Raw genomic sequence first — 17,922 nt, 5'->3', positions numbered from 1 at the left:
ATAACATCCTACGTCAAGATAGAGCCAAATCATGCCAACCAATGCCCCCAATCACCCCCTTTACATTTACACCATCCATTTCAACTCATTCAGTATTCACCATGGGCAAACTTCAGGACCCATGCCGAGAGGAAATATATTTCTCAGTGTTTTTTGATATATTTACTATATAAAAATACTCTCATTGATGAAATCCCATTCACTACAGTTAAGTTTCTTCAGCCACATATTTGCTTATAACAAGTATCTGCATTATGGTCCCACTTCAAACACTTCATAAGCACTTGGAGTTGTCAATCAAATGGTGAACTGACAGTTATCCTACTGCAATAATGAAGGTTTGTGTAATTAATAATGCAGAACTAATTGCATAATGATATATCTCAGGCTTATGTCAACAATCAGCATGAAATAGCAAATTTTTGTTTTTTTTTTAATTTCAGGCAGCTTTTTTAATTTTTGAAGGGAAGGATATTTAAATGTTTGGACTGCTCCATTAACAGCCCTTTTGACAGTCCCAATTAGTTTATCCACTCTATATGCACATTCATGTCTACTTTTAACAATCACAAAGGGACTTCATGGTAACGTACCTTTATCAGAGAGGACCTTATATTCCCAATGATGTCCAAGGATCATATCTCTAGATCTTCTCCTGAAACATGTGCACAAGTTAAATTTTGGATATCATAGAATAGAATTTCTACAGTGCAGAAGGAGGCCATTTGGCCCTTCAAGCCTGCATCAACAACAATCCCACCCAGGCTCAATCCCCATGTCACATATTTAATCTGCTAATTCTCCTGACAGTAAGAGTCAATTTAGTATGGCCAATCAACCTAAGTGTGGGAGGGAACCAGAGCACCCAGAGGAAACCCACACAGACACAGAGAGAATCTCCACACAGGCAATCACCCAAGGCCAGAATTGAACCCCAGTCCCTGGCACTGTGATGCAGCAGTGCTAACCGCTGTGCCGCTAATGAATATTGGATTGAAGACACCTGAACTTTAACATGTGCACTTGCTTCCATGAACCGCATATGTGCACAGTCCAAACAAAGAACAAAGAACAAAAACAGCCCGGGAAACAGGCCCTTCGGCTCAACGAGCCCGCACTGCCATTTTAACATTACCAGTCCCCCCCTCTGCCATTTAGCTGCACATCTACCGCTCCGACCACCACCATGGAAATGGTGAGGATGGGGTTCAGGGAAGGGAATTCCAGATTTTGACCTCTAGCGCCATTTTGGATAAGCTGGAAGCCAGCCTGCAAAAATCAAGCCAAAGGTCAACATTGTTGTAACATTGATCCTTATGCAACTTGGTTAGTTCAAATACTTAAGGAAAACATATCTCTTAAGATGACATATGCAAGTCTCCTGTAAGCTGATGTGAAATTGGTATTACAGAATCCAGTACATCATGAAAATCTGGAGTCATGTTTCACCACCAGTGGAACATGGCTCTTTTCGCTTGATTCTTAACTGAAGTTCTTTTTCAGGCTTTGATGTAGGCGTGGAAAAGTCAGACTACATGTAAAATCCAAACACTTTGCTCACTTCTTTTCCCTCTCCTCATAACTCTCCCTCACCTTCGTGTTTAGAGACAACAGAATTGTTGTGTTGTTGTATAGATATTTTATTGATTGTTGCGAGAGAAATATATATTTTGTAAGAAACTTGAAAAGACAAGGCAATTAAACATATCAGTGCAACTGCTAAAATAAATTGTTTAATTAAAAGTTACCATGGTATCAAAGTTTTGGATTTATAAAATTTTTTGTGAATAATGATTTTCTATTAACTACAAAAATTTCCTAATGCTTTATTGAAACAAAACATTTAAATATGAAATTATACAAATGCTTTATTGAAACATACAGAACAGTTAAGTATGAGAATTACAAATAAATTAAACAAGGCAGAAGAATACTAATGATAAACACGTCAAGATTTTCCGTGGCCCAAAATGTGAACCCTCCTTTGATCAATCTCATGCAGGTATCCAAATCATGGTTCAAGATGTTCTGACCTCTCATCTTCCCAATTAAATTTTCAATTATCATCATCTAAACTAAACAACATGAAAACATTATAACTTTTATAATAATAGAACGCAGATTTAAAATAGTTTCCAGATTTAGAATATTTTAAACTAAAATATACGAACACGTATAAGCATGTATAATGCAGATTTAAATAATAATTTCAAAGTTAAAACAAATAAACATGTATTTATACATATTACTCATGTTCAAATAAGATAAACTTACAGTTTGAGTGAACCAATAACAGCAGTATTAATTGCTTAAAAGAAGTAGCAAAAAAATGAAAACAAGTGTCAACATACCTTTATAACAGCAGGGCAATCCTTCTGTTTTCAATGCAAAACTGTCTTTTGGAAACTGGACCGTCATGGGGCATTCCCAGTTTTACCTCATCATAAGGAGCATGGTTCAGATTCGATTGCATTGCGCTGGGGACTGGGGAGATGGCTGTGCTGAAGGTCAAAGGCTGCTCCTCCATTCGAGAGTTTCTGCACAATTTCTCATCAAAGGTAAATGTGCAAAAGTTTCTTCTATCTCTAGAAGCCCACAGCTTTCCGACAGTGATCAGAGGTTACAGGCCATTAATTTTATATTATCTATGTAAAGGTTATAATGTTACGCACAAGACATTCAGAGCTGTTATCATATAATCTGCAGAAATAAATACATTCACTCAGCGCATCATTTGTTTTTCATTCAATTTTATTATTTTAAAGATTCAGTACATAAAATGTTGCCTGCTTTATAATTACATTTGATAACAGGGAGTTACAATACAGAGTTTATTCCACCAGGGCAATAACATTGAAAGTTACCAGGTTTCCTTATTCGGATAATAAATTCTAGTAATTCATATCTTTAATTTGGCCAATATATAATTAATTTCAAAAAAAGCCCATTAAAATAAAGTAATTCAGTAGCCATTAAATAATTATAGGATTTAAAGTCAATCCAACCATTTGAAGCAGCAATGAAATCTTGCTGACTCAAAAACAATGGTTTTGCAAAGATTCTTCCCTTTGAAGCAGAGCTTAAAATTTGTGTTATATAATTCTTCTCACGAATAGTGCTGACCTCTATGTCCTAGCCTGTCAGTCACAAATAGCCTAAATTCGAGGTGAACACCGTTCAAATACAGTAGCAGAGTTAAATTGAAGAGATAATATGAAAGGAAGAAATTAATCTGTGGTTGTGTTTATTTGAACTGAAATAACTCACTGAAAAGGCAAGAAATGGGTATTTTCCAATTAAATGGTCATTTAAGCAGAAAAAGGTGCACAAATCTTCCAGCAAGATATTTAATAAGATCAACATCTTCAATTCCACTTGAAATATATGGCATTTTGCATCCAACCACCAGCTTCCACTAGAATAGCAGAAAAGTGTGAAAGGAGAAATATTCAGTTGATGCATCAAGTCATTCCTTCCTGAATTTCCTGTCCTTTATACAGTATTTCCTTAAACAAAATTAATGACACCCAAATAAATGTAAACAAAAGCATAATGTAGAAAGATCTCTACTCTAAGAATATTTTGGAAGACTTAAATGTCAATTGCCCCTCCCCTTCTTCCAGGTTCCAGTAATATGAAGAAAAACTTGGCCTCAGTTTGCTTCGTTATTAAGGTTAAAATAAACTGGAAGATTGCTGGATTTGTGCTAAGAAAGGTGAACACTTTAATTATATCTCTTTGGATTTCTTAAGTACTGCTTTCTTCGATTCTTTATTCTCCGAAGCACTGTTGCAGGAGGAGAGCTCTCGATCAGCGTTGGTTTCCTGTCACCTGCAAAAAGGACACAAAATGTCAAGGAAAAGACATATATGGAATCCTACAGTGCAGGAGGAGGCCACTTGGCCCATCAAGTCTGTACCAACTACAATCCCACCCAGGCCCTATCCCTGCATTCCCCATGTATTTACCCTAGCTTGTCCACCTGACACTAAGGTGCGTTTAGCACGCCTAATCCACCTAACCTGCACATCTTCGAACCGTGGAGGGAAATCAGAGAAAATCCATGCAGACACGGGGAGAACGTGCAGACTCCGCATAGTGATCTAAGCCAGGAATCAAACCCATGTTCCTTGTGCTATGAGGCAGCAGTGCTAATCACTGGGCTACCATGCTTGTTTGGTGTCCTTCACAGCTATTTGATCCAAATAATCCTATGACACAAATTTTGTTTTGTTTAACATGGAACTGACTTTTTAAAATTCTATTTTGGTATACGAGGAATGCTGTTTATTTTTTGAAAAATGGTTTCTCCCACAAATGAACAACATCCGAGCAAACTTAGAAACGTGTACTTAAAACTAGTAGGAAAGTTAGTTGTGAACAACACAGAAGGCGGCTGAAACAGGATAAAAGAGTGGCAAATATCTGGCAAGTGGAGTATAACATGGAAAAATGTGGAATTGTCCATTTTGGCAGGAAGAATATGAAAGAAGCATTTAATCCACCAACTGTGATAGATTGTAGAGTTCTGAGATGCAGAGGGATCTTAGTATCCCAGTGGATGGATCACAAAAGGCTAGCACACAAGTGCAACAAGTAATTAGGAAAGTTAATAGAATGTTTTCATTTATTGGGTGGAGAATTAATAGAATTGAGAGTTATAGGTATGTCTAGTAGGTAGGGATATCATCGGTGCAACTGGTGGGCCGAAGGGCCTGTTTGTGCTGTGGTTTTTCTATGTTTTAATTGATTGCAAAGTAGGGAGCCTATGGTATATGGGACATTGGTGAGACGAGGTGTGGAATACTAGATCAGTCTCCTTCTTTAAAGACAGAAGTAAATGCATTGGAAGCAGTTCAGAGCAGGTTTACTGAGCCAATACCTGGAATGGGTGTCCAATGAGGGAAGATTGGACAGATGAGGCTTGTATCTTCTGGAGTTTAGAACAGTAAGAGGTGACTTAATGGCTACATACAAAACCCTGTGACACAGTAGATGTGGAAAGGATGGGTTCCCTTTTGGGAAAATCTAGGAGACTAAGGATCATTGTTTAAAAGTAAGAGATCGCTCATTGAAGACAGGGATGAGACAATGTGCATCTTTGGAACTCTTCCTCAAAAACAAATGGAGGTGATTCTCCCCAAAAAATTCTGAGTGTCAAATTTGTGTAAACACTGGAGTAAATCCCTTGTTTTTTCAGTGGGTGTTTCAAAATGAATCTCCCTCACTCTGTACACTGCAGTGTGCACTAGCCTGATAAACTCCAGAAACTAGTGGGCAGGGCCTATCCCTGCTGGAGAGGCCAGCAGCACAGTGCTGACCAAGCCACTGCGCATACGCCAATCTACCAGCATGGAGATCGGAGCATGCGCAATAGTCCTGCACTGCCAGACTTTTGATCGCTGGCCCCTCTAACATGTCCAGGCCAGCCTGGCCCCCCTGCCCCAATCGTCCCTACCCACAGTCCTGATCTTCCTTTCCACCACCAGCAGCCCTGACCCCCTCCACCTACCCCCAGCAGGCCAACCTCCCCCCCATGCTCTGATTGTTGGCCTCCCTCTCTCTGATTGCTATCCTTCTGCAGGGGTCCCCCCCATTCCCACTGATTGTCGCTCTCCAGAGGCCCTGCCTCCCTCTGGCCCCACCCCCTTGTAACTGCCTGATCATTAGTGGGGTAGTGCTAAGGTACCCCTGGGCATTGGCACTTTGAACTTTGGGCAGTGCCAGAGGGCCCAGGCTGGCAATGCCAAAGTGGCATTGCCCAGGGGCCCCTCCATTGGCGCCCAACCCTCTGGGAGGGTGTCGATTGTCCCCCTTCACTCCAGCGGGATTGGGTCACCAGCTCCCCTCAAGTGAACTACTCCTGGTCGAGGGTGGTGTGGGGGATATGACTAGTGGGCCAGGGGATTTCAGTCCCAGGCCCACTAATGATGTTTAAAATGCGCATTTAAATAAATTATGCAGCATTGTGCCAGAAAGTGGTGCAGAGCTGATGGCGCTGGAAATCTGGCGATGCGTGGAGGCCATGGCACCCAGCATCTGTAAAACAGCCTCTGCTCAAGTCTCCTCACTCACTGACCACAAAAGCAGCACAGCAGAGTGGAAGAATCACTCCCTTTGTCTTTGAATATTTTGAGGCAGAGGTAGATAGATTCTCAATAAGGAAGAAGGTGAAAAGTTATTGGGGTAGGTCGGAAGGTGGATTTGAGGTTAAAATTCTTACTGAATGGTAGTAAAGACTGATGGGGATGAATGGCCTATACCTACTCCAAATTCACTTGTTCATACATCATAGGGTTTAGTCATTTTATTTCACTAGGTGCAGAATTTTACAATTTAATCGCACCGATTTTACTGCTGGAAAATGCCGTAAAATCACGCACGAAGCAACTAGCTGGAATGCCACCGGCTTTCACATCCATTCCCATTTTATCCAACAGAAAAAAAGGCACGATCGGGACCCTACCCAAAATGGGCAAAAAGTCAATTTGCATTTTTTTTGCATTCATCACAATGTCATTAGCCATCATCCAATTATCCCAGCTCACCTGCCTCAATCACCTTGTTCAGCTGGATCGGTTAGGAAAACACCTCAAGTACAAAAGTCTCATTCAGACACTTGATCAATGAGGATAAGTGAGGAGATAAGTCTCTGCTTTCACAATGCTCAGTGTTGCTCAGACGGGGTTGTTTTGTTGCAGCCAAGTAGTGTTTCGGTCAGGACAAGCCTGACAGTGTGTAGTGGGTGCTGGGCTATTGTTTCTCACGGAGTCCAACCTCCAGCACAGGTCCGGGTCAGACCACTGACCTCGGGTCTTAGAGATGACTCTGGGTCCTAGTGCTGGCAGTAGCAGCACTGTTGCTGATCGGGGTTGGGCTGGAAACTGTCTGAAGTGGCAGTTCTACAGCCTCAGTGCTGTCAAGCAGCACTATATGAGGCCACTACTGCATGGGTTCTGGGTGTGTGTTTGTGAGGATGGGGAGTTGTGTTGCCATTCTGGGATCTGTGGGGGGGAAAGTACGGGATGTGCATGTGTTGCTGGCCTGAAGGTGAGCAAAGTTCTTTAACCTTGCCATCTGTCTCTCCCCTTCCCCAGATTCATCCAATAAATTATGTAAATATTGATTTCCATGTGTTTAGTCAGCCTGGCGCTAAATTGTGTGGGCTTGTTTGCCTTTATGGCCTTGTTGGGAGAGGTGTTCTGCGGCAAAGAAACTACCTGCTCCTCATAAATGGGAAACAGTCATGTTGGCCTTACCAGTGGAACCAAAGGCCCTGGAGACCCTCCCCAGGGAGGCCGAGTGAAAGGCCGGGGTGCCCTTTGAGCAGTGGACTGGCAGTGCCAGCCTGGCACCTGGGCAATGCCCACTAGGCAGTGCCTGGGGGCTGCAATCAATCTGAATAGTGAGGACTGGTGGCTGTATCTCTGGCCACTGGTCTCCGTGATTGCAGGGTGAGGGGAACTAGTTGAGGCTGCAATCAGTAGCAGGGGCCCAACTGCTCTCTTCTTGTCTGTTAGACTCTTGCTATAGCTAGTGCACATGTGCAGCATCAGAGGCCTGCACATGCACAATAACTCTATCTATAGGCTGTCTGGCAAGTTAAACCCCACCCACAGCCTCTCTGACTAGCCCATCTTTTCAGGCAGGGTGCATAAAATCGGTTGTGAAAACTTGCCCAAAAAATGCATCTGGAACTCTCCAGATCCTGGCTGGACATTGAGAAAAAATCTTGTAAAGTTTCACCCTATGTGCAGGTTCTAACCATACATGTACCAACTTGGTACATGCATGGTTAGACAAAGAAAGGAATTATAATACTAAAGATATATTTAAAATTGATGTTTTAGGAGGAAACAAATACAATTTGAGCTTGAACTTATCTATGGAAGGGAAAATGACAGTAAGAAATAGTGAGGAAACATCACAGGGACCTTTTGTTTTCAGAGGTTAAGATGTTTCTGCCATGGAATTAATTGGGACACAGAAAGTAATCAACATTGTCGGTAAAACCCATCATCTCGATATTTCAATTGTTATTTTCCGTTATTGCAGAGGATCTAGAGGTCATCTGGAGTTAAAAACAATGTATCAAGCAAAAGAAAGGATTCCCCAAAGGAAGTGGAAGGGCGAGAAAGGAAACAAATTATTTCCTTCTGCCACTGGGAAATTTTACTACTGTATTTTTATAATGACTGGAGCACTTTACAGATCAATGGTATTCACTATATTTCAACGTGAAATCTACATATGGCTGTACAGGTTCCAACACAAGGGGACCCACATGCAAAGGTATATAGTAGGTTGTAAATTTGACCAGAAAACAGTTCACTACAGGACAGCAAGTCGACTGTACCAAGTTAGATATGTTGCAAAAGAAAGTAAAGTATACTCCTGTGGACAAAGATCTTTTCATCAAAATGGGTAGATGGTTTGTCTGTATCTAAAAATTCTTCAAAGGTTAGACTCATAGCATAGAAGGAAGCCATTCAGCCCATTTTGCCAATGATCACTCTTTGCAAGAGCAAGTTGTCTTGACCCACTTGCCTCCTTTTCCCCCAGAACCCTGAAAACTTTTCCAATTCATGTATTGATCCAATTCACTAATGAAAAATTCAAGGTGCCTTTGTCAAGCTTTCAGCTAGTGCATTCCAGATTCTAACCATTCGCTGTGCAAAAGCATACTTCCTCTTCTTACCATTGCTTCTTTTCCGATGACCATAGATCAGTGTCCTCTCATTCTTGATCCTTCCACTGACAGAAAATTTCTTCCCATCCACTCAGGCAACACCCCTCAGGGATTTGAATATGCCAATCAAATCTCTCAACCTTCTCTTCTCCAATCTTCTCACTGCTGCCTCACAGCGCCAGGGCCCTGGATTCAATTCTTGGCTTGGGTCACTGGGCAGAGTTTGCACATTTTCCCCACGTCTGCGTGGGTCTCCTCTGGGTGCTCTGGTTTCTCCCACAGTCCGAAAGACGTACCGGTTGGATGCATTGGCTATGCTAAATTCTCCCTCAGTGTAACCCAACTTAAAAAAAGCCTTTGAATTTCCTGAAACCTAATAATGTGTGCCTACTTCTGTCTTTTTAGCCATAATAATGGTGCTTATTCTCATCTCAATGAGTGTGGGCTAGCCATGTGTATTGAATCTCAATGATCAATTTGGCTATTAAAATCACCTAACCTAACACAGATCGAAATATTACAAAAAATATACAAAAGTCATGATCTTGAATGAGGCAAGTCTACAGTTGGGATCTATTTATTGAGTTGTTCAGTTGCTGCCTCCTGCTTGCTATTATTTAGGGAATAAATAATTAGTTTGAAAAGAACAAGGGCCTAAAAATGTGATTTTCCCCAAAGAAAGGCACAAGGATAATGATATGCAATTAATTTGCATTCCTCCAGACTTCAAGCTGCCTGCTAATTTCAATGGTAGTGGTGCACAGTCCACAGTTAAACATCTCAGCAAATAGCCCAAGTTCCTCTGAGTCTAACACCATGTACAGCAATCCTCCAAATCTTAAAAGGCAGATGAATTCTGGCTGCACTGAGTGTTAAAAGTCATTAACAAAAAGTTTATGAGCAGAACAAATGGTGCAACAGACCAGACAGCAAGCTCAAAGGTTCTTTAATTTCAATCCTGGAGGTTTTGTTTCAGTAAGCGGACGGAAGGAGGGAGGTTTCCATTGCTCAGGGAATCACAGATGTTCCAGCCAGACTCTGCAAGGATGGGTGGAGCAGATAACCATTGTGAATAATGCCAGCAGTCTAACCCTGAGGGATTGGATTTCAATCAATGCTCAAGGAACATGAATACATTTTCATATGGAATATCCTTACAAGTGAGCCAATAGCTTCATGCACTACTCGCATTCACAATCTCCTGCTTCACGCACCTCCTACAATCAAGCACCATTCAAACCCAAACACTTCCTGCCTCACATTTCCCTCACACTCAGCAATGTTACAAACGTCACTGTCACACCTTGCACACACTGCCAACAACTGGCCACATTACCAAAATCCATTGTACCACAGTTGCTAACATAGGCAAGACAAGGTAAGCGTAATAGGTGAGGGGGGGAGGAGGCGGTTGGTCGGTGGCAACAGCACTTAACAGGCAGGGACTGAAATTAATGCATTTCCTTAGTGTAATAGAATCATAGAATTCCTCACCTGCAGAAACAGGCCATTTGGCTCCTCAAGCCTGTATCGACAACATTCCCACCCAGACCCTGCTAATCCCCCTGGCACCAAGGGTCAATTGAACTTGGCCAATCAACCTCGCCCGCACATTTTTGGACTGTGGGAGAAAATCGGAGCACCTGGAGGAAACTCATGCAGATAGTTACCCAAGACTGGAATAGAATCTGAGTCCTTTTTGCTATGAGGCAGCAGAAGTAACCACTGTGCTACCCATAGTAGTGTGGGAGTTCTGTACAAATTGCATATTTGAGAGAGAGTGTGTGTGTGTGTGTGTGTGTGTGTGTGTGTGTGTGTGTGTGTGTGTGTGTGTGTGTGTGTAGATAAGAATGCAAGAAGCAAAAAGTGGGAAGAAGGGAGAAGATGACACAACTGGGGATCAGTCCATGTCCTGGACAACTGGGTGCTCCATCATAGCAGTGCCATTCTGGACACATCAAAGGAACAATGCAATGTGAAGTTGACTATTTATTGAGAAACAAATCTTAGCGTATTACTGGAAAATCTGACAGTCATTATGGGGAAAGTTTAGTTCCAGTAACAGGTGGGTTGAGGTTGGAGATGGAATTTAAAATTTAAACTAACCCAAACTAACTGGAGTCCATCCATTTCCAGATTTAACGGTGATGTGAATAGGGCAAGTGGCCAATCTGCTGTCAAGGGACAGCTCAGTTACTAACAGCTTTCAAGGAAGGTTTGAGCTTCTGAATTTTTTTTAAAAAAACACTGGCTTTTAATTCTTAATGTTTTTCAGCTGGTTTGAACCTTACTGAAGCTGGCAGGTAAGGGGAGATGAGATGAGATGTGATGTATATTGACAGCTGAGGCTTTGAGTCAGGAGAAATAGAATTGTTTCCTCGCCTGCTTCCAGCTCTACTACTGCCAACTCTCATCATTCCCCACGTTCTTTCCCTCCTCCAACTATAATCTTTTCTTCCCACCCTGTTTTCGCTGCTCAGCAGTGGCCCTGTATCATAGCATTACTGGCTAACAAGTCAATCAGACAGGAAACGTGAAGAAATAAATGGAAACGATGCCACATATCTACATAAAAAGCAGGACAAATCCAACTTGGCCAATTACCACTCCATCAGTCTACTCTCGATCATCAATAAAAAGATGGAGGGGATCAACAACAGTGTTATCAAGCAAACAGTTGCTCAGCAATAACCAGCTCAGCTTGTGTTCTGCCAAGGTCACTCAGCTCCTGACCTCATTTCTGTCTTGGTTCAAACATCGAGGGAACAGCTGAACACCAGAGGTGAGGTGTGAACGACTACTCTTGACATCAAGGCGACATTTGACGCAGCATGACATCAAGGAGTCCTAGCAAAACCAGAGGCAGTGGGAATCAGGAGGAAACATCTCTGCTGCTTGGAGTCATACCTGACACAAAGGAAGGTGCTTATGGTGGGTCAGTTATCTCAGTTCCAGAACATCACTGCAGGAGCTCTTCATTGTCCTAGGCCCAACCATCTTCAACAGCTTCATTAATGACCTTTCTTCCATCACAAGGTCAGAAGTGGGCTTGTTCATTGATGAATGTACAATTAGTGACTCCTTAGATACTGAAGTAGTCTATGTCCAAATGCAGCTAAACATGGAAAATATCCAGACTTGGGCAAGCAAGTGGCAAGTAACATTTGTGTCACTTAAGTACCAGTCAATGAACACCTCCAACAAGAGAGAATCCAACCATTGCCCCTTGTCAATGGCTTTACCATCACTGAATATCCCACTGTCAACATCCCGGGGGGTTACCATTGACCAGAAACTGATCTGGACTAGTTATATAAACACTGTGGCTACAAGAGTAGATCCAAGGCTAGAATCCTGTAGTGAATAAATCATCTCCTGACACCCCAACCCTATCCACCATCTGCAGGATATGATAAAACATATTCCACTTGCTTGGATGAGTGCAGCTCCAGCAACATTCAAGCAGCTTGACACTATCCTGGACAAAGAAGCCGGTTTGGCGCCCCTTCCACAAATATTCATTTCATCTACCACTGACACACAGCGGCGGCAGTGTGTACCATCTACAAAATTCACTGCTGTAACTCACCAATGTTCCTTCGGCAACACAATCCAAACCCATGACCACTACCATCTAGAAGGGCCAAAGCAGCATGAGAACATAATCACCTGGGAGTTCTCTCCAAACCACTCACCATCCTGACTTGGATATATATTGTCATCCCTTCACTGTCAAGGGCAAAATCCTAGAAATCCCTCCCTAACAACACTCTGTATGGACTGCAGCAGTTCAAGGCGGCATACCACCACCACCTTCTTGAGGTCAATTAAGAGTGGTGAATAAATGTTCTTCTAGCCAGCGACATCCCACAAGTGAATAAAGAAAAATACCAGTAGAACATCCGGAAAAGCCATACTTTCACATTTCCTGTCCGGAACACCTCTGCCTGCCCACTGCAGCACCCCCCGTTCTCCAAAGATGTGCGGTTTAGGTGGATTGACCCTCGTATCAGGGGGATTAGCTAGGGAAAATGTGTGAGGTTATGGAAAAAGGGCCTGGGTGGGATTGTGATCAGTACAAACTCAATGGGCCCATTGGCTTCCTTTTGCCCTGTAAGATTCTGATGATATATGCACATTTTCCCAATATGAGTGCCCATGATCATGTGACATACCTGGCTGACATATTTTTTGGCAAAGATTAAGGGAAATAAAGTTATTGTCATTTCCACCACAGCCAGAGTAGCTGAAAGTCTCACAAGTGCCGCTCTGTTCATTGAAGTAAAAACGCAGGATATCAGCTGAACAAGATCCTCTGTCTTTGGGCTTGCTACAGAATAAGGGTACAGCTGTAAAGAAATCAAGATCATAATTTTGAAAGTATCCACATTTCTGCAAGGAAAACTATTATTTCATTTTACATAACTTAAAACAAAGAACAACACATTTTAAGTTAATTACCTGATGATGGTTTGCACACCTTCTGGCAAGTTGAAATGTCGTTGAAGTTGTTATCATTCCCAAAGCAGCCGCCATATTCAAAGTCCTCACACTGTTGCGTTGTAAAGTTATAGAAATATTTGGTAAACATACCACGGCATGGTCCTGCATCGGCCTCCAACCTGCATTTTTTAGGAACCTCTGCAATTCAAAACAGAATGTTGTTAAATGTGTTATACGATGCATTTATCCACACTGCTTCCACCTATAAGAAATCACGGGCAATATTACTGTCAGCTATATAGGTAAAATGTAGTCAAAAGAAGCATTGTGAATTTTTCTTACCCCAATTCCCTGATGGATATCAAGGAATATGGGGATAAGAAGATTTCAAAATATCAACATACATTTATATAGTGCCTTTAGTGCAATGAAATGTCCCAAGCTCTTCAAAGGAGGATTACAAAAATAAATCAGTCAGTGACCCAGTAGAACCAGAAATTTTCATCAGAAGTCAATCTCCAAATTTCCAATTCTGCCCATGACATTTCCCACCATTTGAAAAATCCTGACCATAAGGATGGTGGCAAAATCTTATATAGAGAAGTCAATGAGATTCAAGATGTATAGAGTGACAGTGGTTAGTACTGTTGCCTCACAATGCCAAGGACCCAGGTTCGATTCCTGGCTTAGGTCACTGTCTGTGTGGAGTTTGAACGTTCTCCCCGTGTCTGTATGGGTTTCCTCCGTGTGCTTTGGTTTCCTCCCCCAGTCCAAGATGCACAGGTTAGGTGAATTAGTCATGCTATATTATCACTTATTGTGATAATTACGGTGACTGGCACTGTGATTAATCACGATGACTAGCAGAGTCAATACAGGGATAGATGGTGGGATTGTGGTCGGTGCAGATTTGATTGGCTGAATGGACTCCTTCCCACTGTAGGGATTCTACATAATTACTACAAAACAAGTTTCCTTTTATTGAATTTAGTACTTGGATAATTTGAGGAATAAAATGGACAGGATTCTCTGACCTCCCAGCAGCAGGTTATTCATGGTGGGAGCTGGCATGCCATTCGAAGATAGCGGGATCTTCTGGTCCCATCATCGTCAAGGGGATTTTCTATTGACTGCACCCCAAATCGTCAGGAAACCCACAATGCAACAGAACCAGAAGAACCTGCCAGATTGAACAGCCAGAAAATTCCAGCCATGAAATGAGGCTGAATCATTTAATCACTGACCATTTTGTTCTGGCTGGATTTGCTTTCTTTTTAAACATATATTATTTTCGAGGATTATATACTGAACTATGCAGGGCATTGGGAAACAACATCTCGAATACTGTGTGCAGTTTTGGTCTTATTTAAGGAAGGATGTATTTGCATTGGAGGCGGTTCAGAGATTTGTTAGATTGACAGATGGAATGAGTGTGTTGTTGGACAGACTTGGCTCATTTCCATTGGAGTTGAGAAAAGTGAGGAGAGACATGATTGAAGTATATAAAATCCTGAATGATATTGACAAGATGGATGTTGAAAGGATGTTTCCTCTTTTGGAGGGGCCCAGAAATATGGGACACTGTTTTAAAATTAGGGGTTGCCTTTGTAGGACAGAAACAAAGAGAATATTTTTCTCTGAGGATTGTGCGACTTTGGAAGTTTTGTGCTTCAGAAGGCGATGGAAATGGGTCGCTGAATATTTTTAAGGCAGAGTTATGTAGATTCTTGTTGGGCAAAGGAATCCAAAGGTTATTGGAGGTAGATTGAGGAATGTGGAACTCAACACAATCAGATCAGCCATGATCTTATTAAATGGTAGAGCAAGCTCAAGGGGCTGAACGGCCTACACCTGTTACTATTTCATACATTCATATTATTCACACCATTACCAGACAGGCTACCAGAGGTGTTCACCCACAAAGCATAAAACCAAATGATCACTGTTTCCTACGATGTTTATAAATTTCTCAAAAAAAACGTGTAACTTTTGAACGGTCCCATTGACTTTCCCTCGCAGTTAGGTCAACCACAGTCTTTATTTTCCTCTTTACTTAAGGCAAAATAAAATAGCTTTCACATAGCAATTTATTAAAGGGCTGACTTGAATTTTTTGATGGCTTTGTTGGCAGATTAACAGGCCAAATCACATGCAATCACATTTTCCACTTTTGTTTTGAACATTATTAATTAAAATTCACATGACCCCCAGATTCCTTCTTTCCTCAGTGTTAAATTGCCCCAGGTGGAAATAGGGGGGCTATAATTTCCGTCAGTGAAAGGTGACATGCACCGGAAAGATAGAATGCCATGGTTCTCACTCTGATTGTTATCCAGTTACGAATGTACTATTGCAAAGTGTTTGTCTGGGAACATGGGGTGAGGACAAGATCAATCTCATTGTGAAGATAATGGTTATTTATTTGGACACGATCCCCGAGAGCATCTGGAACCTGCCTCAGCAAGTGTCTTCAGATTCAGAGAAAAAAATTCAAATGCTGCAGAAAAGAAATGGAGCATTTTTTTATAACTGGCTTTGTGAAAGCACTTTGCAGCATCAGTTTAGGTAAAGTTGGTGCAAGAGACCCCATTGACAATCAGTTCCATTGAAAGAACAGGATTTTTGAGTCAATCTAAAAGCATTTTTTTTTAAAAAGTAAAATAAAACCGCATCAATAAATATAACGGCCGGGATTCCACCAAAAGACGTCCTCACTTCACCTGAAAATGGGAGTAACTCCTGCCGATTTTTTAAGTGTAATTTTTAAATAGAATCTCCCACATTCTGTGCATCACAGAGTGCTCAAGCAAGATTCCCTCTAAAGATCAGGGAGCGGCAGCAAGGCGCTGAATGGGCCACTGCACGTGCGCCAATCTGTCATAGCGGAGATCGGTGCATGTGCAGTGGCCCCGCACTGCCAGCCTCCCAATCGCTGGCCAGCCCCGCAAACACCCAATCGCTGGCCTTTTGACCCCACCCGGCCACCGTCTGATCGTTGGTCCCCCAGACTTCCCTATGGCAGTCCCGATGTGCTGATCCCCACACCGCCCTCCACCCATCCCACCCAGCAGTCCTGCGCCGCTAATCATATTGAAATGCATGGAGCTTATTACCCTGGAAATTTTTGGCTGGGAGATGGGCAGAAACTCAGGCACCCAGCCTAATATTTTATTAGCCTAATGGATAATTTGTAAGTGTCAGTTGCATGGTTCAGTTCTTTTCAAATTCTATTTAAAACTGCTTCAATAAACAGGAACCGTCTCCCTTCCTGTCAAGTTTTCTTTCCTCAGTGAATGTGACCTGTTGGTAAAGTTGCACATTACTTAAAAAAATCTTTGAGCAGAAACTTACTTTTAATTCCTTGGCAGTGCAGTGTACATTCACTCATGGATTGAAAGTTATTTCCATTACCCCTGCAGCCACCATATATAAACTCCTCACATTTCTGAGTGTATCTGTTGTAAAAGAAGCGACGGGTTGTGGCCCTACAGGGTCCAGGGTTTTTAAACAATAAGCAGACGTCTTGGCTGCCTGGAAAAATAAAATGTTGCATGTAACTTCTATAAAATTGCTTGATAACTTGAGTTAGTGAACAAATGATTTGGCACCTAGAAACATGAAACAATGGAATACCAAACCATTGCTGACTGGTGAAATACCCCTAGAACGCAGAATTCAGAAAGATGGCAACTGACCATTGCCAGTGCAACATTTAAGTGTGCTATTACTGCTTCAGCGTCCTGAACTGAAAGGAAGAAAATCAGCCGGCTTTCCATTTCTGATCATCTCTGGCGACAACGTGCATACGTAGCCTTTAGGGCATGAATAGATTGAGTATGTCATGATACTGCTTTCCCCTGTGATTGAATCATTTGTCAACACACAGTGACACAAATTACGGTGGTGGAGGCAGGTGAGCCCAAGGGTGGATGATGCTGGGTTTGAGCTAGTAGCTTGGAGAAGATGAGTTGTAAAGCTGAATAAGATTATTTTGGTCCTTAAAGTGTTCAATAGAAGGAAGTACCTCACAAACCCAAATAAGGTCATTGCGTTGAGTGACTAGCTGGAGAAAGAGTGCTGGGCAAAATAAACAACTTGAAATCCTGTTGTGGCAGAATAACTGAAGCACAATTTAAAAAATAGCTTTTGACACTGAAGTGTGGGGGAAATTTGCACAACAATCACAAATGCTATGCAATGGTTTAGCATAATCACAAAACATGATAGCAATTCACATAATTCCTCTTTTCATAAAGCTTCATGAAACTAGACACTTTTCTACAATATTTGAAAAATAAAATGGTGCTGCATTTTTAAAACATCTAATTTGGTAGTACAACAACATTAATGTAAGTCTCAAACTATTGCACACAGTAGCAAATCTAAACAAATATGGATTCCAGAAAGCAGTGATGCATCCAACCAAATGATTTCAACTGGACTTCATGCACATTTGGATAAATGTTAAACAAACCTTTCAGAGTAAAAATATGTGCTATGAAAGTTAGCAATACTATATTCATCCTTTATTTTATTTCAAATTCAGAATGTATCATTGGTAGTAACTTAATACATTTTGCCAAGATGTGAAATAAATCCAGCGGGCTTGATTATAACCTCAGGGAATATTTCATTAGGGTGTGATCTCTGAAAGTTATAGCGGTCTTCTTAATTGAAGTGCTGTTTTTGTTTATCCCGTTAGGGTTGAAAGTAGAAAAGTACAACTGAATTTTAAGCAGGCACGGTGGCACAGAGTCAAGCACTGCTGCTCACAGCATTAGGGATCCGGG

General features: G+C 41.7%; 1 protein-coding gene across 1 annotated transcript in view; it reads right to left on the bottom strand.

Annotated features, from left to right (window-relative positions):
* Positions 1-2,733: 2,733 nt before the first annotated feature.
* tfpi2 (tissue factor pathway inhibitor 2) overlaps positions 2,734-17,922 on the bottom strand; it is a 67,598-nt gene continuing 52,409 nt past the window's right edge. Inside the window, exons 2-5 of the mRNA XM_080207980.1 lie at positions 16,484-16,663; positions 13,151-13,330; positions 12,865-13,038; positions 2,734-3,831 (exon numbers count right to left, since the gene is read on the bottom strand). Coding sequence (XP_080064106.1) covers positions 3,725-3,831; positions 12,865-13,038; positions 13,151-13,330; positions 16,484-16,663 — 641 coding nt within the window. The 3' untranslated portion in view covers positions 2,734-3,724. The remainder of the gene's footprint in view (positions 3,832-12,864; positions 13,039-13,150; positions 13,331-16,483; positions 16,664-17,922) is intronic.

The sequence above is a fragment of the Carcharhinus amblyrhynchos genome, chromosome 2 (assembly GCF_965287045.1).
Source record: "Carcharhinus amblyrhynchos chromosome 2, sCarAmb.v2.hapA, whole genome shotgun sequence".
NCBI classification, from domain to species: domain Eukaryota; kingdom Metazoa; phylum Chordata; class Chondrichthyes; order Carcharhiniformes; family Carcharhinidae; genus Carcharhinus; species Carcharhinus amblyrhynchos.
This window is presented reverse-complemented; position numbering and strand designations above follow the sequence as displayed.